Genomic DNA, 25,398 nt, shown 5'->3' with positions numbered 1-25,398 from the left:
TGGCACACAGGAAGCCAAACCCACGGATCAGCTCTCCCGTGGGAAACCAGGCCTGCATTATACCTAGGCTGCTTTGTAACTTGCTCTTGCTAAAACTCCCTCATCCTGAGTGGAGGCAGCAAATGCTTACTGCATATCTTTAAAGTAACTTCCTGAAGTCTGTGCTAATTCTCCCAAGGACTGAAGTGTAACCAGACCAATTACTCTTATGTTCCCTTGCATTTACAACATTTTTTCCTTGTTAATCTATAGGAAGTAATCAGTAACATCCTTTCCTTTGCTATCTGTAAAAAGTAATTACCTAAAGCAAACCTAAGCATAATGAATGAAAACCTTCTTTGATGTATGAAAAAAAGCCAATAAAAGCCTGTTAAGGCAAGGGTCGGGCACTCTCCCCTTGAGAGAGTGGCCCTGCCGTTCCTTTTCCTCCACAGGACTCGGTAGTCCATGTGAATTTGTCTCGTCTCAGCCACAACACTGTGGACACTGCGGGCCTAGTCCCTCTCATTCTGTCCCCCTGACCTAATTGACCTGAAACTCCTACTGACCCAAAACCAGGCTGCCCTTGCAAACAGCAATTTCCCAGTGTAAACCCTAATTGCCTTTTATACGATCAATCAACCAATTTTTTCCTTGGGCTTAACCAACTCCCTGGTAAGCTGCACATGGGATTCCCAGACCTAAGCGGTTAAATATCAAATGTTGAGGGCAGTGCAGCAGCTCCAAGGCCTTCACCCTGTTCCATATACAATGCCCCACCCTCCATTGCTCAGCCATTCTCAAATTCTTAACTCTGAATTTTTTTTTAAAGATTTTATTTATTTATTTTTAGAGAGGGGAAGGGAGGGAGAAAGAGAGGGAAAGAAACATCCAATGTGTGGTTGCGTCTCACGCACCCCCATCTGGAGACCTGGCCCACAACCCAGGCATGTGCCCTAACTGGGAATCGAACTGGCAACCTTTTGGTTTGTAGGCCGGCGCTCAATCCACTGAGCCACACCAGCCAGTGCCTAACTCTGAATTTCTTATTAAGATATCACTCCAACTTTATTTAGTTATGGACATGGGAGTGGGTATAGATACAGCATATAGTTAGCAACTCATTGCATTTCAACATTGCACATCAACTACAAAACTGAGAGATATTCTCAACCCACACTAAAGCAACCCAGACAAGCCTCATTTCTTTCTGAAGCGGGAACTGTTAAAATGGAGACAATGCATGCCACTGAGGGACAATGACAACAGTCAGCCAGGCTACAGCTGTCTGGCCCACAGACTGGTCCTGTGATCCCGTCTGTAAAAGGTCAGGGTTTTTTCTTCAGTTCCCTGCTGGATTTAGAAGCCATGTCTGGCTGGAAGTACAAACTACAATCTATAAAGGGACTCATTTAATACTCAGAAAGGATTAAAAGCTACAATTAACCTTTTGCAAAATAATAAAGTCTGGAAGAACTACTACTGGGCTCTCTTGCAGTTACAGTGCCAATCAGGAGGTCAAGGCCAACGCTCTCTTGGTCAGCCTGATGCGGAGCTGACCAGAGAAAAATGCCAGCCCTCAGGCCTGAGGAAGCGATGGGCATTTCTCTATCTCCAGTGCTTGGGGTGCCTGGCTGACACCCTGTTGTCACGTGCTGTGCTCGCACGTGAGGCTGCCTGACACTCAAGATTCCCTGCACTGACCCTTCAACTAGTCCATCATGGAGGGGGGCAATCCCAAACAGAAGAAAAGACCCGGCACCTGAGGCCTCTGCTGCTGAAAACTATCTCTAAAGCAAACAAAAAGGTGACTACTTTTGTTTGTCCCCTAAGCTACAACATACGCAGGGTTCTCTTTTTACCAGGCATAAACCCTTTCTGATGTATTTATTTGATGGTTTAGAACTAGAGTTACCAGTTAAAACATGGTATCGGAGATCATGGAGTTAGAGGATATGGCAGCAACGGTCTATTAAACTTTTCAGAAATTTAGATTCAAATTTGGTTTTTCCCATGAAAGACAAACAGACCTACAGACACACAGAATTCATAGTATGAACGAATAGCATCAAGCAAATAGTCAACATTCAAAATACATGGTGCCTGAAGACAGCATCAATAACAAAGAAAAAAATAAGTCCATTAGGGAAGGGAAGCACCAGCATCAATACCATCCACGTCCTCCAACTGCCTGTTTCAGGGTCACCTTCAGAGTCATGTCACTAGAGGCACTGGTGTCAGCACTAGAGCCATAGACTCTGCCCATGGAGGTTTCCCCAGCTTTTCCTACCCTTCAGGCAGCATCTCCCCAATTCAGGCGATTACAGAGCTCTTTCCGTAATACAATGGCGAATAGTAATCAAGGCAAGAGATAACAAGCATTCAAATTAGGCAGAAAATAATATGATCTCTGATGAACCACTGAAATAATCAAGGTGTGAGTTATGTTACTACACAATAAGCACTAGGCCATATTAACAAGGGTTTAAATCATAAGATAATAAACAGATTAGCAAGCAAATAAATCAGTAGTCTCCAAACTTTTTAGATCACAGTAAAACAATTTTTCAGTATGTACCCATAATATATACATTTACTTATAAATGATGTACATGTTCTAATAAAAGACAGCTTTTATAAAAAGTAAAAGTAGAAATAAAGAGAAGATGAAATAATTAGCCTTTTCGCTAATTTTTAGTTTTTCCTTTCTGATAGCTTTATACTATCTTTACCTGATGACACCTCAAGGCACACTGTATACACTTAAGACAAGGCTCGTTGTCAAAGGTAATGAATATAAATCCTTATTTCAAATAGTGTTGGTCATTCCCAAGGATTTTGGCCAAAGGTCAATATATATGGTCACCTATATGTTAAATATTGGGCAAGACTTATTTACATTAGATAGCAAGAATAAAAATATATACCAATAGAAACTTCAATATTTTCTTCTTGGTTAGTGCCTTCAACACCCATTTTGGAAACCACTGAAAGCAGCAACAGAATGAAACAGTTCACAGCAGAAGCCCGGGCACCCACCCCTACATGCATGTGCCCTGGGGCTATCCTGCTTACAACCTCCTAGCCTTTGGGGGTACGGTAACCTTCTTAAAGGCTGATTATTGTATAATAAGAATAGTTTCGGTAGATTCAGTACTTTCTTTATATCTTAAATAAAAATTCTAGAGATGAAAAGATATCTAGCATTGATTTTTTTTTTCATGATTAATACCTTACTCTTCCAAAAAGCATGATGAGAAATCTCAGACCCATGACACCCACGACCTCTCTCCTCCTCTACAGAAGATACCCTGAACATAAGCAAAGATGGTCCTGGAGTCCCTAGCTGGAACTCAGGATGCATTTTCCCAAGGAAACAGTGCTATACACTTTAGTTACATGTTGGTGGACTAGAATTACAGTTCTGCCATGCAGTAAGTTAATAAGCTGAGTAGAAAAATTGGCAAAATGTTGATAATTGTTGAAGCTGGCTGTTGGGTGCACGGGCGTTCATTATACTACCCCTATACTTTTGTGCTTACTTGAAATTTCCTACAATAAAAAGTTACAGAAATGAAAGTTCAAAAAAAATCGTGTTGGGGTCACCTGACCTCCTTAACAACCGTTCCTAAGAAATTCAGGAAGCAGATGGAGCACCTGCTTGTTCGGGAGAATGCCTGCATCTCACCTGACGAACTTCTCTGGCCATGAAGGGGCACTGGAAGACAGCCAAGTTTATAAAAGCCAAACATAAAAACTCAAGCGACCCATTACAGGGGTGGGGCATTTTCAGTTAGGTATGATATAGAAAGAAATGCTTTTTTATTTCTTGTACGCATTGGACTGAGGGTTGTAAGAGACAAACCAAAATCAACCCAAGTTGCTTTTGGCTGTATGTAATGAGGCTGTTTTCTCCTTAAGATATGCTCACTCTCAGTTTTTAAAAAAGAATTGCATGAAACCGAGATTAAATTTACATGTTTTAAAACTATCTCTCTATTAGATAACTAAATGTGAAATGACCTAAGGAAAAAAGGTTCTCCAAAATTTGTTTCTATTGGTCGTACAATGGAGTAAATGTAATTTTAGTCAACCTGCTGGGCCGTATCTTTAAATAGAGAGAGATCACCGATCTGGAAACTGACACCCCACTGCTGTGTTCTGCAGGTGGTTTGTAAGTCTGCGATAAAGAAGTTACTCATGGATACAATTCAAAACTGCATGAGTCATACACCCAAACATAAATCCAAACATCTATAGGACCTTCTGGAAGCTTCTCATTACAGGCAGGTGGAAACATTAGTGTGCAGGAATGGCACTGAATTAGACTACTCCCGGTCAGGTGGCAAGTACATTCTCAGAGAAGGAACATCCAACTTGCCTAAGAATGCTCGGCAAAAACACACACCTCGAGTGCAAGATGCTGACTCTAAATGCCCCATCCTCCCCATGCCCAAATTCACACTCTTCCCCAGGGTCCCCAGCCCAGAGTGTCTAACTAATCGCTCAAAATAAAGCCCCCCAGAAGATTGCCACCCAGGGGGTGCTGCTCACAGTGATGCCCTTGGACTCCCCCTGACTTTCACACATTCATGTCACTTTGTGTTGAATGCCTGTGGCAACCTTTTTCCTATTTGCCACTTTGCATCAGCTATGAATTCCCAAACAAGTAGGCTTTAAAGAAGTTTCTAAGAGTTCTTCAGTGGACTCTGTAACAGCTCTTTGGCCTCACGGAAGCTTTGACTATTTCTGTTCCAGACAGTACAGCTGCTGATCAGTAGGATTCAGAGCTCGAGATGGTGGAGTACCATGAGCCTAGCCAACCACACACTAGTCCCTGAGCACAGCTACTGCTTGGCTGCAAATCGGTCTTTTCAGCTCACCTCCCCACAACCCCCACCCCCATGCTCTTCACTAGTTGCAGTGTCATTTTAAAAAACAAATGTCTGCAGTTTGGATGGAACAATAAAATCACCCGGATCAGATAAAGTACAGAAAAGCTTTACTTTTCTCTTCCCTTTCTTCATCATGTAAAGTCACATCGAGGAATACTGCAATGTTCCTTGAATTGTTTCAGGAGCCAATAAAGGAAGCAGACTCTCAGTCCAGGCTGCAAGGACTGCCTGATCCATCAATGAGAATTTAGATGGCTCTGAGGTTTGAAAACACGTGGTCTGAATTAGTCCTCAGGCACCAAGCTCCCTAACCTGAAAGGTTCAGGGGGCTCTCAGACAGTCTGTTAGGGCGCGAAGTTTGCAGGATCAGCGCCTAGAGGCTGGGCCTCTGCACTAGCGGTCTTTATTACAGGCTGCTTTTATAGCATCCTTTCTCAGTGCGGTTTCTAAAAAAATTAAAATTTAGTTTTTCTTAAGGCCTTACAAAGTTTCCAAACTTGCCCTCAAAAACTACACCATTATGTCCCCTATAAACACCAAATGCATAGAATCTGATGCACAGAAAATAATTCAAAACAGCTGAGTAACCTCCCAAATCAAGCTATTTTCAAAAAATAGCTCTTTGGGTTAACACTAGAAACACGTCCACAGATCTGCTCAAAGTTAGACTTCACTATACTTTTCTTATCGCAACCTTTGGCCCCAAATTGAATGTTGACACCGCTAAATGCTTTTGAGTGTCATCTGTTTAAAATGGTTCCTAAGAGTATGATCTCCTACTCAGTAAAATTAAGACCAAAGAACATTTGCATTTGAAATCTCTGGCTTGCAACACACAGCCCACCGTTCTAATCTGTAGGAGTGCCCCTTTTAAACATAAGGAATGTAGTTAGCCAGGTTTCTAAAACAGCCCTGAACACCAAACAAAAGATCTCAAGTGAAAATGTACTTTCCCTCATTAGTAATGAAGCCATTCTAGTGTGCCCTCGGCTGGTATACCTCAGTGGATGGAGCGCTGGCCTGTGAACCAAAGTAATGAAGCCATTCTAAACAAGTTAAGAATGAAAAACAATTACCAAAATCATCAATCAGAATTGTTCAAACATCAATCAGGAAGAATACTCATAAAACAGCCTAAGGCAATTTGCTTGGATTATAAGTGTCAGTCCATGACATTGAAGTATTTGTTCTCCACAGGGGAAATTCAGATACATTTATCCAAGCACTGAGAGAAAAACACCTTCCTTAAAAAAAAAAAAAGTCCTGCATGGCTCCACCATTAGCCAGCTGTGTGACTTTGGGCAAGTACCTTAACCTCTCTGTGCCTCCGTTTCCTCATGAAACCGTTTTCGGTTCTACATACTATAACTGAAAAGGGTTGTGGCAGGGATTAAATGAGATCACGCACTCAGCCCACTGTAGGTGCTCAGCATCAAAGTGCTGCCTTTACTATTTCCGTGATGGGATCAAAGCAACCAGAACGTGCCATAACATTAAAATCCTGTTCCATTGGCATCCTCTGCAGTCAGCAAACTCTGGACATGTACCAGTGATTAGAGTCAACAGTGATGATTTTAAAATCTTCTTGGAACAATTACCGTATTTTTCAGACTATAAGATGCACCTAGGTTTTAGAGGTAGAAAATAGGAAAAAAATTTTTTTGAAGCAAAAAATGTGGTAAAATATTTAATAACATAAATAACCGCCCAAGTGAGCCAGGTAAACTACATTCGGACTATAAGACGCACCCCCATTTTCCTCCCAAATTTGGGGGGGGGGCGGTGGGAGAGGAAGTGCATCTTATAGTCCGAAAAATATGGTAAATGCCCAAACCAGTTTATAATGAATGTCACAGTCACAGTCATTAGGCACTGGAGTTAAAGATAAGTACCATTTTTCTTTGCTCAAGTTATCAGCAACTTAGAGGGCATGTAATTTAGGTAGTCACAGCACCACACTATCGAAAAAGCTTAGCAACCATGCATAATGAATCACTTTTGCTTCACTTCAAGCATTAATACTAAGCTTAAGTGTGTCACACCCTCAAGACTGAGCACCGGCTTCTCTTTAAAAAGGAACAGTGTCATAACACATTGCCATGTAAAAGAAAGAAAAAGGTCAGACTGCAAAATATACGATCCCATTAAATCAAAACAAAAAGAGCGCACCAGCATGCGCATGTGTGATGTATATACTCGTACATGCAGAGATTTAATAAAAACTAAAGTAGGATATACACCAAATCCTTAACTGTAATTCCCTCCCGCCAGCATGACAAAAAACAAATTTTCTCTTTGGCTTTCCTGTGTTTTTTAAACATTGACCATGTATTTATTTGGAATAAGGTAAAATATTTATGAAATTAAAAAACAAAACAAAGTCTTTTAGACCCTGAGGGTTCTTCCCCTTGTTTTGTTTGTTTTGCAATAAAGAGATATGGTGTCATTTTTTTTTTTTTAGCATTCTTATTTAAATCAAGTGGTGGAAAACCTACTGACCAAGAAATCAACCAGGCTCTATCAAAAAACAAAACAAGTATTGGCAAGGATGTGCAGGTGGAGAAACTGGAACCCTTATGCACTGTTGGTGGGAATCTAAATGGTGTAGCTATTATTAAAACAGTATGGCAGTTCCTCAAAAAACAAAAAATAGAATTACCATATGATCCTGCAATCCCACCTGGATATATATCCAAAAAATTAGAAGCAAGGTCTCGAAGAGGTATTTGTACACCCACGTTCATGGCAGCATTACTCACCAGAGCTAAAATGTGGAAGCAACTGAAGTGTCCATTTACAGATGAATGGATAAGTAAAAATGTACTATATATACACAATACAGTATTACTCGGCCTTAAACAAATAAAATTCTGCAATATGCCAAAATATGGATGTACCTTGAGGACACTAGGCTAAGTGAAATAAGCCAGTCACAAAAAGACAAAGACTGTATGATTCCACTTCTATGAGACACTCAGACTAGTCAAAAAATAAAAACAAAAAAACCCCCAAAACAGCAGGTAGAACTGACTGCTAGGGGCTCAGGGGAGGAAAGAACAAGGAGTTACTGTTTCATGGGCATGAAGTTTCCCTTTTACAGGATAAAAAGGGTTATGGGGAGGGACAGTGCACAGGATGGTTGCACAGCTCTGTGAGTGTGTTCAATACAGTGAACTGCACACTTGAAAATGGTTAAGATGATAAATTTCATGTGTACTTTACCACAAATTTTAAAAACTGTATGTATAAAATTTGTATATGTGCCTATGACTTAAATATTATATGAGCTATAACTGTACTTTTCTATCATCTACATTACTAAACATGCACAATAGCCAGAAATTTTTAAATATGCCAAAATAAATATAAATAGAAGTTCTAATATTTCCTTCCTGAGCCCTAGTGGTACCCCTCAGCAGGCTCTGACTCCGAGATCTGACACGCACTGAAACGTGATGTCTCTTTCCCCAGCCCATGTCCCACTGTGCACAGAGGAAAGAGGACAGCCCGCAGCAGCCAACCGCTGACATTAATTGGCCTTTTCTTCCTCTTTCCCCCTCTTGCATTCGGGAGTATTGAACCCTTCTCCAGGAACTCAGGAATATTTGATCCTAACAGAGTCAGCTATACAAGATCCTCAGGAAGGAGCAAATCCCTGGAAAGTTTAGGGAGAGGCTGACCTATTAGGAACTGGATGTAAATGCTACTTTCTAGGGCCATGGAGATCCTTGAAAAACTATTTGGTGAAGCAGCAAAACTTGAACTAGAATGAGGTTTGCTTGATCAGTCTCTTGGGTGCCTGGAGAATGAAGAGATCCCAAAGTCTTAAAAACACTGCTTATGCAAAAACCTGTGACCATGAACTCAACAGACTACAAAAATGAAGTTGAGTGTAAAACAAGGCCATTCATGAGCCACCAATGTACAGCCAGCTGCGGAGGAGAGGTTTGCTCACCTTCAGTATTTCTGGTTCTTTGATATCCAGAGATCTTGTGTGCCAGTGTTGTTGATTTTTATGTAGTCTGTGATATTTATGAGCACTTGGTGGTATAAAAAACCAAATCATGCAAACTGCAGTCATGAATCCCAGGCCGATTCCCAGAAGGAGTCCATTCACGTAATGAGGGAGGGGGAGGATGAGGTACGCATAGACACACAGTATAAAGAAGCCCAACGTCTTCACGGGTAACTCCGCGTGCTGCATGGCCAAGTCCACCTCCTCATCACTGTCAAGAGTGGGGCCATCTTCCTGCAGCTCCTCTGGCTTGAGAGGCGTATCTTGGAGCTTATCAACTTTACCCTCGCCCTCCATTTCCAAATCAAACTCCTCTGTGTACAGTTCACAAAACTCTTCATCTTCTTTGCTCACTAAGGCAGACAAAGAACATTTCTCAAGGACTAGAGAACTTGTCTTCAGGCCTAAATCCTTCAGACTGCTCACCTGGGAACTCTTCAGTTCCGCCTCTTTTGGGGGCTCACCAGTGGACTTTGGGTGGTCACTTCTGGGGATGCTGGGATCGCTTGCCTCACCATCCCCCTCAGAATCACACTCCTCTTCCTTGATGCTGTAGTTGTGATTGCTTTCCAAGTGACCGTTCAAGCTGGACAGATTGGAGAGTTCTGAAGCACTTGAAGATAAGGCTTTGGGCCTATGGCTGCCACTTTCTTCCCCTATAATTTTGCTAAGGAGCTGAAAAGGCTCATATATGACTTCTGAAAGGCGTCGCTTAGTGTCTTCGATTTTTGCCTCCATTTCGGGCACTTTAAAAAAGGAGCGTGTATCAGAGGGAGAAGTCAGTGGGGAAGAAGGTGCAGTTTTGGAATCTCCACCTGTGTTCCGTGGCTGGGTAAACTGCTTGAACAGGTGTAAATTCAGCTTGGAATCAGGTGGTTTATAGGACACAGCGTCGGACTCCTGCCTGGAGGTGTCTGTGGACAGAGACTTGACTAATGTCTTCATCAAGTGCCTGTGCCTTGCGGGGTGTGGGGGTTCTTTTGGCTCCACCTCAGTCGACAGGGACTTCACAAGGCTCATGAAGGGTTTCGCGCTGGAAAGGGTGGAGGATGAGGCACTGGATGAGAGGACAGGAGACTTGGAAGGAGAGGACAATGGGGAGGAAGAGCTGGTTTTCTGCTCAGAAAGGGATGACACACTAGGAGAGCTAGCTAAGGGCCCTGATGAAGATGACCCTGGGGACAGAGCCAATGGCACTGTACTTAATACTTGTGCTGCCGGAGGAGGGGCCTCCAACAGCTTTACAGTGTTCTCTGAAATGGGCAAAACGGCAGGGGACCCGGACAGTCCATCTGCCAGGACGAGCTGGGCGGCAGAGCCAGAGGGGTCATGGCCACCCCGAGGTTCAAGATAGAGGTCTTCCTTGGCTTCAAGCCCCGTTACAATGCTTTGGTCGTCCAGCCCCTCCTCAAGATACCCCCTGAACTCCTCCTCCTCTTCCTCCTCCTCCTCCCCGGATGCCGAGAAGTGGATGGCGATAGTGTCTCGGGACACGGACCTCTGCACGTGCACTCTGGGGGTTGATGGTTTTGGCATGTCAATGGTTTTTTCGGCATGGCGACCATTCAGACTTGTCATCGCCGGCTTCACAAGGGCTTAGGCTCTGTGAAAACAGCAAGAAAACCAGAAATCAGAAAGTGGTTTCTCCATAGGAGACACTGTCATGGGCAGGCAGGAGCACAGACGAAGTTCACTTCTGAACGGTGATTATGCTTTTACTTGGCAGATGGCCACCACTTTCCACCTGAGCGGGTTTGATGGCTCAGCCTGCACCAGATACATTCCAGTTAGGCATTCTCTTGTATGAGCAAACTACAGACCAGTGTTTAAAGGTGCCATACAATGTCTTACTTCACATCTGAGCAATTGTCTCCTCCCTCTTAACTAGCTCATTTGTATTAGCAATGCCATATTTCATGGCTTAAAATACCTGAACAATATGTATGTTACCAGCATTACTTCAGAAGTCCAGCAGGATAAAATGCAGCATCCTGGGGATTTTGAGAATCTTGGAACAAAAATTCCACCAGTGGTTCTCTAACTATAAAAAGCTAACGCAGGAGGGTTATCGATTCCAATGCAATTTCCACATCAGTCCTAAGAATTATTTGGCTTGTATCTCCCACCAACACATACTATCTTGCCACTGCAAATAAGTAGCAAAGTACCCAAGAATGGAAAGGGAAATCTGTAAACTAATTACTATGGCCTACTGGCCCCTTTATTCTTCAAATGGTGAGTACCATTTGGCCAGAGAATTTAGGAAGCCGCAGGGCTATGTTCTGAGGCTTCAGGAACAAGCAGACTTATTTTAAACTGAAGCTGAGAATCAAGGGGCAGGAAAATGAGGAAGCAATGCTATAACCCTCCCCAACAGAGAAATCTGCTAAGGGCTATGGTGAGAGACAAGGAAGCTATGCTTTCTGCCCTTCTGAGGCTTAGCAGCTCACTGGAGAGAGGACGGACACCTGAAGGGGTGGGCAGCAAAATAAAAGATACCAAGCCCACCTTGTGACTTCCAGTATATTATCTCTCTCCCTATTCACTTAAGACCCATTTCCCGGGCAGCAGACACCATAATACACCCTACAAGACTGAAATTAACACCATGATCTGGAAAGAGTCCCCATCAGAAGAGCTAAAACACCCTTGAGGAGTGGACTTCCAGAATTCTGAGGAGGGTGAGACCAGTGGGGGAGGCAGGACATCTGCTCTGTCTTTTAAACTGATGAGCAGGTTGTGGCGGAATGGGCATGATTAGAAAGAAGGGTCAGAGGCATGAAGATGAGCGTGGGAGGATGTGTCCTGCCATGTGGCTCTATTCCCCAAATCCAGGTGGAAGGTGGGAGCAGTGCGAGACCATCGGGACAAGAAAGGCATCATGGGGGAGTGAGTGGAAAGGGCAGCCTTGGGACGAGGAAACTGGGCTTCTGGTACTTGCTCCTTTTCCAACTGACTGTCTGGGACCTTGAAAAAGCCAAGACCTCTCTGGGTCTCAGAATCTTCATCTGTAAAATGGGGGATCACGGGTCCTTTCCTGGCCTAAAACCCTATGTGTTTATATTTACAGGTGGTTGTTCACAACCAAACATAACACTTACACAAGTAATATACCACAAACCAGCAACTTTCAACAGGTGTGTGGCAGGAATTTTTAAAACATGCAACACCTGACCATTTAGCCAGGGGCACTGACCTCTTTTCCCTAAGATTGTCAGATTTAAAAAAATGACAACAGCCAACACAATAATAGCTGTCTGGTGTGAGTAAATCAAAATTATGCCTCTTTTTTTGGTCACATTGGCAAAAGATATACTTTTTGTAGTGTCACAGAATTTTAGTAATTAGTTTATGTGTGCTGCGAGATTAAAAAAAGGTTGAAAAATCGCTGCCATAGACAATCAACATTATGCTCGTCTGTGTTCTTTCATTTGAAGAACTGCATTTAAGTCTTCTGCCAAATGTTCATGTTCAAAATGCCGGCAAGCGGCAGTAAAGACAAGAGAAAAGGTGAATGGGGCGGGGAAACAGTGACCCTGAATCACTACAAACAATCTAACGGTGACAAGAACTGCAGTTCGAGGGTTCAGTCATACCCAGGACACGTCTGAGACCGCACATTCTCAGTATCGATGCTCCAGAGAAAGGATCTGCATAAAAACTTCCTAGAAGAGTTCTGCTCATGCTCATTGCCCACGCTCATTCATGACCCTGAGGCTCTCCTATCCTCCTGGATCCGGGAAAGTGGAATGATCTCCATCCATCCGACAAAACAATTTAAATGCAGAAACTGGCAACTGCCAGAGGAGGAGACTCCCAACAGCTTTACAGTGCTCTGCAAAGCGAGAAAGACAAGGCAAACTCGGAAGACACAGCCTCCGGTCCAGGGCAATCCTTCCCTGTAATCTTTAAGCCAAGAGGCTTGTAGGCTTAGTAAGAAGAAAAATACCAAGTGCAACACTTATTTTTCATTTAACTGTCACCTAGTTTTAAAAGGGTAATTTAAAAAGAAAATTATAGAGGTAATTTAAAAAGAAAGTTTGGTACTTGACAATTCTCAGTAGGTTGAAAAATAAGCGTAATTTAAATTGCCTTAATAACATAAAGGGTGATCTGTCAGGCTCTGCTGCTCTGAGGCTGCCTCACGGGTAGTGGTGGCTACAAGCAAAGCTGACCGTGGGCACGGGTACCAACAGAGAGAGCACCTGATTTGGGGGCTGCACAGTATGAGCTGGTCCTCTGGGGAACGGGGTGAAAGACGGAAAGGCCCATCTGTTAAGGGTGGAACGGCCTGGGAATCCTCAGGCAAGATCAGGCCCAGTCCAGGCCAGAGGGGAAAAGAGCAGTGCACCCGAGGGCCTGAGATCTGGGCAGCCACAGCAAGGCCCCAGGGCACAGTGAGCTAGCTGGCCTCTCTGCCCAGGTAGGGCCATCACATGCCCAGTCCTCCTCCACACAGGGAGGCCCCCGGGCCCGCTGGTTAAAGGGCCCCTGCTCACCTCTGACTAGACTGTCTCAAGGCCTGTGTCAGCCAGCAGGGCCCAAGGTGGGGCAGGCAGCCTGGCTCACCATCACAATGGCAAGCTGCATTGTATTGCGGAGGATGTTTTAACACCTCGTATCTGTGCATTTTTAAATAGGATTTGGTTTTATAAAAAGTCAAAAGAGGACTTCAAAACTCCACCTTGATGCTGCAGAAGCAACAGTGAATCCGGTCAAAACCAACCATGGTAAGGAAGGTCTAATTTAGCCTAAAAATCAAGTACATCTTAACAGTTATCCCTTGATTCATTTAAATTCAATAAAGCAGCTGAGAATTGCCAGCAGCCATTCTAATCTGTTAATACTCCACCTCGTAAACAAAAATCAATATCCACATTGTGGATAATGAACTAGCTCTAGCCTTAGTTTCATTTAAAAAAAGAAAAGAGAGAAAGAAAGTAGTACTCTACTTCCAGCACAGGCAATCCTCCCAAGGCACTTAGACCCTGACTGTTAGAAACCAGCACTCCTTTTCCATCAGCGGGCCCCCACAAAGCCTCTTCCAACCCGGCAGGGGCCTGCACGGCACAGAACACCACACAGGGTTCACACCACTGGGAAACCACGGGCCCACCCTTCAGCCGCTGCTCCGGCTTTTACCTGCCGTGAGGCAGGCCCACTTGGGACAAGGGCCACATCCCTGAAGGACAAAGGTGTTGAAAAGCATCAACACAATTAGAATTTTGCTTTATAGATTGCTAGATGGTTCTAATAATAAGACCCAAATTCAGTTCACAGTAACACACTTAAAACCAGGCCATGCCTCCGGCACAACTGCACAGGCCACTACGGAGGTTTACAAAAGATAATGCCAGTGCCCATCCATGGCGGGGGGGGGGGGGGGGGGGGGGGGGGGGGGACACACAACCATGGGACGTGACTCAAGCAGACAACAGAAGGACATCCTATAGTGCCGTCTAGGAAAACCCCTAAGGTCAAAAACCCCTAAGGTCATGAAAACTCAGGACAGGCATGCCCACATCACAGGGGTTACCAAGTAAAGAGGTCTGGGAATAATATTTACTTTTTTTTTTTTTTTTTTAAGCAGAAAAGTCATTGGGTGACTTAGGGGGAAGAGACAGAGAGAAAAGAGTATTGCAGATGTGAAACAGCACAGGGAAAGGCATGAGATGGAAACAATCAGTCAAATCAGAACAAGAGGGTTGCGAACCAGTTTAGCTACAGCTGAGGGGCTGCACTGGGGGTGCAGGAGGAGAATTCATATTTGAGTCAAAGGGCAGGGAATGAATCAGTCTATAGTTTAAAATCTTTAAAGGCTAAGTGTTTTTATTTACATACATTTAAACCTTAGGGACCAGAACCACAGTTCTGGTTCCTGAGAAGTCTGAAGTCTGCACGTAAACATTTGGTTCAGATGAGTAAAAGCCTGAAACCTAGAAGACTGTGGTGCCCCAAATTCGGAAGGAGGACGAGAAGAGGGGAGTGGCTGTGGTCACAAAATGATACATTTCAAAAGGTGATGCTCAGGGGGTCAAATGTTACAAATAGGTGAATTTGGGAAAGAGTATAAGATGTTCCTAATTCAGTTTTTATTTTAGCAACCATTTTAAGGTTTGAAATTATTTCCAAATTAAAACAGTACAGCAACAGAAAAAGCAGCGTTCCTAAGCACTGTTTGGCTTTGGATCTGCTGTCATGTGCCGCCTCCTCCCCGCTCCCATCGACTGCACCGGCAGAATGATCGAGCCCCGTTACAGGTAGCAACAGGAGGAGGCCAAAGTTTCACCATTCCCTGAGTTTTTTAAACTTTATTTTCAAATAATTATAAAGTCTCAGGAAATTGCAAAAGTAGCGCAGAGAGATCTCAATGTACCTTTCACCGACTAATCATTCCTTATATTTTAAAGTCAAATAAATTCCAAGTGGTTAAGAAATCAGGTTTTAACCACAGACTCCTAATTCACCCGTGTAAGCAAAATGCATTCCAACTGGCAGAGCGAAACTTCCTCACATAAGGACTTTCTAATAGTCTTTCTAAAGGTCTTTAATGGTTAAATATAGGAAAGGCATCATTAACAGATACTTTCCAGGCATTTCACCCAAAAGTTCAAATGGCCAATGAGCAAACAAACAAACAAAAAACTCAACTTACTAAAAACAACAGAGTTGGAAAACAAATCAATGAGGTAATTTTGGCCATCAAATTCTATCATTACAGTATAATGTGTGATGTTGTCAAGGATGAGTTGAGAGAAATCCTCTATTACACTAATGGCTGGAACATAATCAGTAAAAATTTTTCTGAAATCAATTCTGCAGTAACTACTAAGTACATCCATAATGTTCACATCCATATACCCACCAGGCCAAAGCAGGGGGTGGGGGGGGGGCGCATTAATGCTAGTTTTCTCTATACAATGGCTTATCAGGAATTGTTATTTTCTACTTTTAGATATTTCCAAATACTTTTATAATCTGGAAAAATTAAATGTAAAAATTGCACATCAGTGTTTAAAATAAAATCATTATCTTCAGAATTTAAAAGTGAACTAGCCTATCCCCCACATCTTATCCAGAGAAAACTAAAGCACAAAAAGATTCATTTTTATAAAATAAATAACATCACATGTATGTATGTGATCTGTTCTTATATTCAAGATGAATAGTGAAACATCAATAAGGTCTCTGGCTTTAGTTCTAGCAACTCAGTAGGAGTCTAACCTTCGGCAAATTATTCACCCTAAGCAAGTCCCTGTTTCTCGGTCTGCAAAATGAGAATGGCGAGACAGTTCAGAAGATGAAAGGACAGCGATATATGCAAAGCACGGAGCATGGTCCCTAGTACAGAGCAAGCGTGCCCCGAACGTTAACTGTTCTTGTAAGCATTTCCACAAGTCAAAAAAGATTCTTTCACACATAATCTTAAATAGCTATGTAAAACAACTATTCCATAATCTAACCATTTCAACACAGGATACTATGAATTTTTTGCTGTTACAAACAATGCTGTAATACTTCACGATGCTATATATAACCTTTGTCTCTGATTATTTCCTTAGCAAATCTTTTGAGAAGTAAAATTATAGGATTGAATAGCATATATAAATGTTCAGTTCATTTTTTTTAAAAACCCACAATGTCAAGGTAATCATAAAGAACTTCAAAAACAGACGTACATAGAGAAAAAGTGAAATTTTCTCCTGTTCCCCCCAAAATCAACTGTTCAGAATGTATCCTTCCAGTCCTTTTGTGTGTATTTACAGATACACGCAAACACACAAAGCTCTTCTTGTTCTCAGTGTTCAATGGGATCATACAATACACACTGCCTTGCAGGTCGTCTTTCACTTACTATTTCTCGAACCTCTTCCTACGGTGTACACATAAGTCAACGGGCGCACACACACACTTGTATACACAGTACGGATATATCATCGTCTACCTAGTTATTCCTTTATCGATAGAAATTTGAGTTTTTTCCAGTTCCCACTATTAGAAATGCTGCTGCCTGGAAAAGCCTTCCATACACAGCTCCTGCACCGGACAAGTCCATCTGGAGACCGTATTGCTAGAAGTGCAACTGATGGTCAAAGAATGTGCGTATTTACAATTTTAAAACTGTCTTTCCAATTCGTCCAATTTACCAATTTACATTCCTACCAACTGTGTATGAAGTGTCCATCTCGAACCCTTGTTGAGACTGGACGTTATCTTCAATGAGTGCCCATCTGAGGCCTGGGGAAACGGCACCTCAATGCTTTGATAATCATGTCAAGTTCTTCCCCATCTGTTTCTCTTCTTCTGTTAACTTGTCATCCACATTTCCTGCCCAAGGGTTTTTTCTTATTCATTCACTGTATGTATCATGAATAGTTAACACTTTCTCTTTTGCATGTGTTGTATTTTCCCCCATTTCTGGCAACTGCTCAGTCGCTGATGGAGTCAGTCGCTGAACTCCATCAAGTGAACTACATACCAAGTGAAGCCGTGAGGCAGCAGGGGCAGGAGCTCTGAGGACCAGACCCTTACCTGTCAGTGATGGAGTTCATCCACTTCACCCCCCTGATCCTTGGCTTCTCTCACTGCAAACTGAGGCGACCCTCCCCCACTGTCTTCCAGGAATTTTACAGAAAGCTCTAAATTCTCTACGTCTATGATTCTACGATTCAATTTCCACGGAACTGAACCTACTTAGAGTCCCACTTTTCGATTTTGCACCAGAGGAATTCTTGGCAACTGCTCAAGTCAAGCAACAGAAACCAGAGTGCACTTGAACTAATTAATGTGCTGAAGGCAATTAAGTAAAAACATTTTTCTAATAATATTGAGACAGTTCATCTCACATTAACAAACATTTCTAGAGCTTCCGGACTTGTACTGCTTACTGAGCCCAGCTGTAAAAACATTCCTCACTCCTGGTCACAGGTGTCCACTGAACGACAGAATCTAAGATTGAGAGGCAGACAACCAGCATTTGAGTGTGCTGTGGCAACAGAAAGCAGATGTCAGTCCTCCTCCAGCGTCCCACATCCCTTCCACACCCACTGCCAAACTGTACAAGAGCTAGTTCCTGCCCAGGAGGCCTCTGCTCTGGCTGTGATGAGGACAGAACTCCAGTGGGCTCTCTACCCCAACGCTTTGTTCGTTCTTACTCCACACAAACATCGCTCCAAGTATAGCCTCTTGGCTTCAACTTAGTGGAGTCAAGCTACACCACCTCCGGGTTTCCACCACCCTCACTTCTACAGCAGCATGCAGAGCCCACCAGCGACCTTAAGAGACACAACTCTATGCTCTCTCACACACACAAAAAAGGACCCTCCCTCCTCCTATTGGGCTTTTCGTGTTTTGGGGGGTTTATTTTTGAAGTGGGGAGGGTGGCAAGATACGCAAAGAGCTGGCCTAGTTTTCAGGACCAAACCACCATCAGTATTTTCAGACCAAACCATCTGTACCACCCTGTCTAAATCATTAGCATTGCTATCTGCTGCCTGTGAGACACCCCCACCACCAGGCCTGAGTCACTACCACGGCCGGGAACCTCCATGCTGGCTAGGGAGGGGATGGGAGAGGGGTGGGTGGGGGTTGCTGCAGACCACAGCCAGGAGGTGGTCCATACAGATCGGGTCCATGTCCTTGCTGTTTCCAGGAAATTCCTGAATTAGTTCATTGATTTCCTAGGCAGACCCGCCCCCCCCCCCCCAGGTGTGATTCCAGGCCTTGTCTCTTATCCAGGCCTCTGATTTTGTTTCCCTCCTTTCTCAAAGCAGATGGCCTTGCCCCTAACTCACTATGAAAGTGGTAGGAGTTGCCATCTCGTCTCCTGTATCCAACTATGTATACCAATCACTATTCCCACCCCTCGGTTAGAAATTCTTCTATCCGTTCCTCTCTACTCTCCACCCACACACAGACCCTATCCAAGTCCTAAGAGGCCTAATTCTAAACCCAGTGGACCCCTAGGTCCCCTTATTCCTGCCTACCCCAACCCGACTCCACACTAACTCTTTCTTATCTAACAAGGACCCGACCTCAAAGGCCATCTCTGATGTTCCCCTCTCCTTTATCCTCCAAACCCCTTTAGTTCCCCAAGATGACTGAGTAGTTCTTTCATCACCTCACACCTCAGCACTTTTTTCTGACCTCATCCCTTGCCTCCGGTCTCCAGCCCGCATGGCATTCTGCTGCCAGACAAGCCTTCTTTAAACACTACTCACGATTTCACTCTTCTGCTCAAAAACCTATCACGTTCCTGTGTCTCCTCTAATCTCTTTGGCTTTGAGGGACCAACATAATGCAGACCCTCTATCTACTCAACTTTATTTTCAGTTACTATCCGATGTGTTCCCAACATTCCGGTTGGGTCTGATGAGCCACTGGCTCTTGTGCAAACCTGTTTCCTTCCAGCTTCATGTGACAGCTTGTTTCCTTCCCACCTCCATTTATGCAGCTCCCTGTACTGAAAATGCCTCCCCTCTCTCCTCTGCCTTGTCAAGTCCTAGCATCCTCCATAGAGGCAGTGAGGCTTGAACTGAAACCCAGGCTTTCCCCCTAAACAACTCCAGCTTCTCAGCTGACCTCCTACAGCGTCTATACCACACAAGTAAATCTTCATCCAAGAACAGGTTGAGTTCCAGAAGCTCATCAGTAAGAAATTCAAAATCCATTTATCCCAAAGGAAAATAAATGGGAAACAGGTTCCTAGGCCCACAAAAGTTGTGCAGTCCACACTATAACTTAATTACAGTGCAAATGTGCCCTTTCAACTACAAAGAAGTACCATTTAAAACATAACTCAAAAGAAAAACGCACTCTGAGATGATAATACCAGGACCCTAGAATTAGGGCCCTGTGCACACCCCGGAAAACGGTAATCCTAGAGAGCATGAAGCCAAGGGCCCAGGGGATAAATCTGACACTTCCCATCCATCTGCCCTGACCAGACTTCAGGAGTCTGAACTCCAATTGCCAATGCAACCTGAGTCTGCTTTAATTCATGTGTGAAATGCTCCCATTTGATAGAAGCAAGACGCTGGAAAAGTGCAGAGGAACTGGACCAGCCTGTCCCCAGACACACGGGAGCCCAGGTGGCAGTCAGAGGGAACTCTTCCTCCCAGGCCACTCCATGCAGCAGAGGGACTGCCTCAGTGACTTCCAAGCCTCGCCATGGAAAAAGACATCAGGGAGAGCACGGGCAAACTTCTACTTTGTCCAGAAAACAAAGCAGAGCACACAGATGACTTCTAAAAATCACGCACAGAAACTTGGGGGGCCACTCGCCAATGGAGGTTAGGTTCTAAGGTCAGGGCAGAAAGCTACCTATAGCCAAAATTATCCCTGAGAATCTCTTTTTTCTTCAATGTTATAAGAAATTTCATTTTTATTGATTAAAAACATGATTGTACATGTATATATGTGTGAAGATATATTCAAATATTTGGATACTTTAAATACAAATTTTGTGTGACTTCATATGCTTGGTATAAAAGAATCATGAGCCTCCCACTTAGGTGAACTTGCACAGTCATTGTTGTGCCCATTCAAGTTTGAGAGACTTCAAGGCCGACTGAAGCATAGATCTAAGGGAAAGACTGAATACGGGCTGGGCATTCACACCGCTCTGCCCTTAGGGAGACGAACAAATCTCTGCTGTGGACGGGAGTTCTCAGGAACTCCTACTTGCCTGCAGTGTTTACTCTACCTTGTTTTAATATTCAGCCTCTGTGACCTTACTATACACTAATACATGTACCTGCTGAGAGGATTCAGGTGAAAGGTGATTAGTTTTCTTAAGTGAGCTGAGAATCAGATGGGCCCCATAGTGCACAGAAAAACCGGGTTAAGAACTAGAACATTAAACAGCTTCAGATCCCAGTTCCACTGTTTACCAGCAGGTGACCCTGGACAAGTTGCTGCAAAAAGCCTTTTTTCCCTCATATGTAAATCAAATGAAGATAACAGGACCTACCTCACAGGGGTTCTGGGGAAATTCGGAAATAACACTTAGCATATGTAAACTATTATTGTCAGCCTCCGCCAGAGTTGCCCCGCAGCCGCCCAGCAGCCACACGTTACCAAGGATGGAACAGAGCTCTTTCCAGCCTTTTCTAATGTCCTGATCGTCTGACTTCCGGGCTTAGTTCTGGCAGCCATGACCATTAAGAACGACAAACACGGAGGCAAAGTAGGAACATGGAAAGTTCTATGCACTGTAATACCGCGTGAAAAAGCAGAATTTGGGATGCTGTGCATACATCAAACACAATTACGTAAAAAGAATGTACAATCAACAGGATCCTAGGAGACTACAGAGACTAAGTAATAATAGTTGGTGCTTTATTGTGAGTTATCTTTGTTTGCTTTTAGAATAAAGCTGGCTAAAAGGATTGTTTTAAAGATAAGAACACTAGATGGGATCTGTAGATTCACCAACCTCTTTTTTCTACTCCTCCCCCATGCTTGCCATACGTTTTGCAAAGTTCTAATAAATGATGTTTAACAGTAATTGATTAATTCTGTTTACATGTTTTTCATTTCAATGCTGACTGAAATTTTTCCCAATAATCCCCCTTAAAAGGTTCATAATAACACTGTGAAATCAAATCACTGCTACAAGTGTGATGATAAGTAAGAAACAATCCAGTTGCTTTATTTGATAGTCAAGGGCACTCATGTTCAAGGTCAACCTGATTCTAGAGGTAGTGAGCACGTTAGTTTGGGGAGTGAGACCAGATACCAGCTCCAGGAACAATGTCTATACTTGGACCAATCCTGTCTCAGAAATTCCTATTATGTCATCCACAGCCAATCAGAATTTGGAATCAGTGTGATACCATACAGATGTGCAATCCAAACAAAAGCAAGGAATCTTGATGATTTGGGTAGCTTTTCTGTCCTTATCCCAGATAAATGTATCGTTTCTATTAAGCCTTTAGAAATGAAAATGGCCCTCAGGCTCCCATGGGTTCCTTTGCAGATGCAAGACTGGAACCACCATCCCGGGTCAGCTCCCCACAGCAGACTGCGGGGAGACAACAGGTCAACCAGCCCTAACCACCCTCTTAATCCTAGTCCTCAAAGGGCAGATGCATTTTAGAATTGGGTGGAGCCAGGTGCACCAGAAAGTCCCAGGAACCCTCTGCACACACATGACCCAGCCGCCCCTCCCCATCTCAAGACTTATATAATTGAGGAGGGGAAATTGGAAGACATATTATTAGAAAAACATTTCTCCAGTAACCACAGCCTGTGTGCGTCCCACACCTCCCCCACCCGCCCCTCCACTACCATGGAATTGAATCAACTTGGAATATTGGGAAACACATTACTTACTTACACACACACGGAGTGATAGAATCACCAGGAACTCAGTTGGAAATGCAGTACCAACTATTCATGGGCACTAGTAACTAGTTAGTTAATCGGGTCTATACCTAAGTTAGAAGGCACCACTTCAGAGGCAATTGCTTTGTTAAGAGGCTACTACTCTGTACCTACATGAAAAACAAAAGGCCTATTTCCATCAAGGTCGATCAATCAACTTCAAATGCATTAAATGAGGAATTGGAGGTAGGCAGGGGCTTCCATGGGCACAGGACACAATCGGACTAGACTGAGTTCTGCTTCGGATCTTTGATACACTCACCTGCACTGTTTTTGTTGTGGCCTCATCTGGAGCCAGCCCGAGCCCCTACCAACTCAGACCCAGGGTACAGAGTTGACCCCAGCCAGGGCCACCATGGCTGCCCATTCCTGAAAGTCTGCTTCGTCGCTGTCTCAAGGCCAAAGCAGGACAGAAGGCAGAAATGAAAAGCAAGTGGAATAAAAAAGAAACTTGGATGTGCAAAAGAACAAGAGAAAAAACTGTTTCATGGCAGATCAGGGAAAATAAACACAAGTAACATTTCATAACCAGAAATACGAGTACACAGCATGGAACCAAACTAATTCTGGACGCACATAAAACCTGATGGCCATATGGGGGCTCCACTGATGTTTCAAAGACACGGAGGCTATAAAGTTGTGATCCTGATGTTTTCTGTTCGCAGGCCCAGTAACTGCCTCACAGCAGTGTCCTGGCCTTTCCAATTGATTAGTGCTGAGTTTGTTGGTGGATTTTTTTTCTTCTAGCTTACGTACATCTGCAGAGAGCACTTTCTGCCAAAGCAAAACACCAAAACAGGAAAACTCTCTGGCCATCCACTTGCAATTAGGATCCCATTAAATCTCACTCAGATGACAACCAAAAGCGCCGTGCCTGGGACAGCTGAAGCTACCAGGGAAAAGCCCCAGCTCAGGAGCAGCCTTGCTGGGTCTGGATTTCCTGATCTGTCAAATGAGTGTCATGAGGGTAAACCCCACCCTCGGGTGGTTGGGAGAAAGACAAAATGGGACAGCATGTCATAAACTGTAAGGACTGGACACTGACAGCACAGAAATGCTGTTGTAACAAAGTGTGCTGCTTCTTCCCCATGGAGACGACGGAATAAACCACACCAAGGGAATATTACTACTTGTTCTCTAAAGACCCTAGGTTTGGCAGTTATTCCTTTTAAATAAAGATGTATCATGGTTATTCTTTTCTTGAGAAAATACAAAGTTGTTTTCTCCAAAAACTTTATGACAGCCATTTGAATTTCCATGGTAAAGAACACTATTTAGGTACTAAGCAATACATGACCCAGCCAACTGAAGCAGCAGGAATTATTTCTTGGAAGAAGGGAGGACCGAGGGCCACACGGATCCTAGTCAGGCACAGTTCTAACTTGCGAGGATGTATCAGTAGGATTCAGGACCAGACCTCTAGGTGCTTTACCAAAAATATCTCATGTAAGTCTAACAACCCTGCGCGGTAGCTAATATTATTTCCACATTTTAGTAAAATGAGGAAATGAGGAAAAAGACTAAAAGTGGTTTAGGAAACTTACCAAAGTAACAAAGCTACTGACTAGCAGATCTAGGAGTCCTGCTCCAAGGTCGTGATTTTTACCCCTGTGCTACACTGCCTCACTCAGGTACTTTCATGGACAAATCAGTCCAGAGCCAACAGAAGCTTTCTACAGATCCCTGGACTCCAAGAAAGAGCGCATGCATTCAACATTTATTGAGTACTGGCTGCCTGCCAAGCCCGTCACTGAAAGACAGAGATCTTCACCCTACCTATCCAGAGGAGCATCAAATCTGGAGGAGCCCTGACTCTACAGACAACTCAGGACAGCACTGAAAAGTGCTTTAAAAAGTTGCCGTTGCCCTGGCCGGGTGGCTCAGTTGGTTGGAGCATCGTCTGTACATCAAAAAAGTTCGATCCTAGAGAGATGCAAATTAAAACCACAATGAGGTACCATCTCACACCAGTCAGAGTGGCCAACATAAACAAATCCACAAACAAATGTTGGAGAGGATGCAGAGAAAAGGGAACCCTAGTGCACTGTTGGTGGGAATGCAGACTGGTGAGGCCACTGTGGAAAACAGTATGGAATTTCCTCAGAAAACTAAAAATGGAACTGTCCTTTGACCCAGCAATTCTGCTGCTGGGATTATACCCTAAGAACCCTGAAACACCAATCCAAAAGAACCTGTGCACCCCAATGTTCATAGCAGCACAATTTACAATAGCCAAGTACTGGAAGCAACCTAAGTGCCCATCAGCAAACGAGTGGATCCAAAAACTATGGTATATTTACACAATGGAATTCTACGCAGCAGAGAGAAAGAAGGAGCTTATACCCTTTGCAACAGCATGGATGGAACTGGAGAGCATTATGCTAAGTGAAATAAGCCAGGCAGTGAGGGACAAATACCATATGATCGCACCTTTAACTGGAACGTAATCAATAGAAGAAAAAAGCAAACAAAATATAACCACAGACATTGAAGTTAAGAACAATCTGACAATAGCCAGGGGGGACTGGGGTGGGGACAGTGGGAAGAGGGGATTACAGGAACTACTATGAAGGACACATGGACAAAATCAAGGGGGAGGGTGGAGGTGGGGGAGGGAGGTGGGCTCAGCTGAGGTGGGGTGGAGGGATGGGGAGAAAAGGCATACAACTGTAATTGAATAACAATAAAAATTAAAAAAAAAAAAAAAGGGTTCGATCCTGGGTCAGGAAACATACCTGGGTTATGGGTTCGGTCCGGTAGGGGCACAGGATGCAGCCAATCAATGTTTCTCTCTCTTTCTCTAAGATCAGTGAACATGTCCTCAGGCGAGGATTAAAGAATAAAGCAATAATTCACAGAATGGGCTAAAAATACCTTAGTCTCTTTATTGTCATCAGGCCCTCAAAGCCTGCTTGGTGTAACCATCAACCTTCTAAAAAGCTCCACGCTTTGAAGACTTTCTCAAAGTACAGTAAACCACAGTGCACAACAAAGAGAAACCCAGCAGGCCCTTCGTAGTCCTCAGTACTGCCTACCTGCCCCACCCTCTAATTCACTGCTATGTGGAAGTAAATGCTCTGTTGCATGAACTAAAATCATAACCCCCCAGCCAAAATACTGCAC

General features: G+C 43.7%; 1 protein-coding gene across 5 annotated transcripts in view; it reads right to left on the bottom strand.

Moving 5' to 3' along the window:
* TEX2 (testis expressed 2) overlaps positions 1–25,398 on the bottom strand; it is a 124,429-nt gene that overhangs the window by 45,166 nt on the left and 53,865 nt on the right. For all 5 annotated transcript variants that reach the window (XM_053910720.2, XM_053910721.1, XM_071219328.1 and 2 more), the window contains one exon: positions 8,830–10,492. In XM_053910720.2, the coding sequence (XP_053766695.1) occupies positions 8,830–10,467 (1,638 nt within the window). In that variant the 5' untranslated portion in view covers positions 10,468–10,492. The remainder of the gene's footprint in view (positions 1–8,829; positions 10,493–25,398) is intronic.

The sequence above is a fragment of the Desmodus rotundus genome, chromosome 9, assembly GCF_022682495.2.
Source record: "Desmodus rotundus isolate HL8 chromosome 9, HLdesRot8A.1, whole genome shotgun sequence".
Taxonomy (NCBI): domain Eukaryota; kingdom Metazoa; phylum Chordata; class Mammalia; order Chiroptera; family Phyllostomidae; genus Desmodus; species Desmodus rotundus.
The sequence above is the reverse complement of the archived record's forward strand: the minus strand, read 5'-3'. Positions and strand labels throughout refer to the sequence as shown.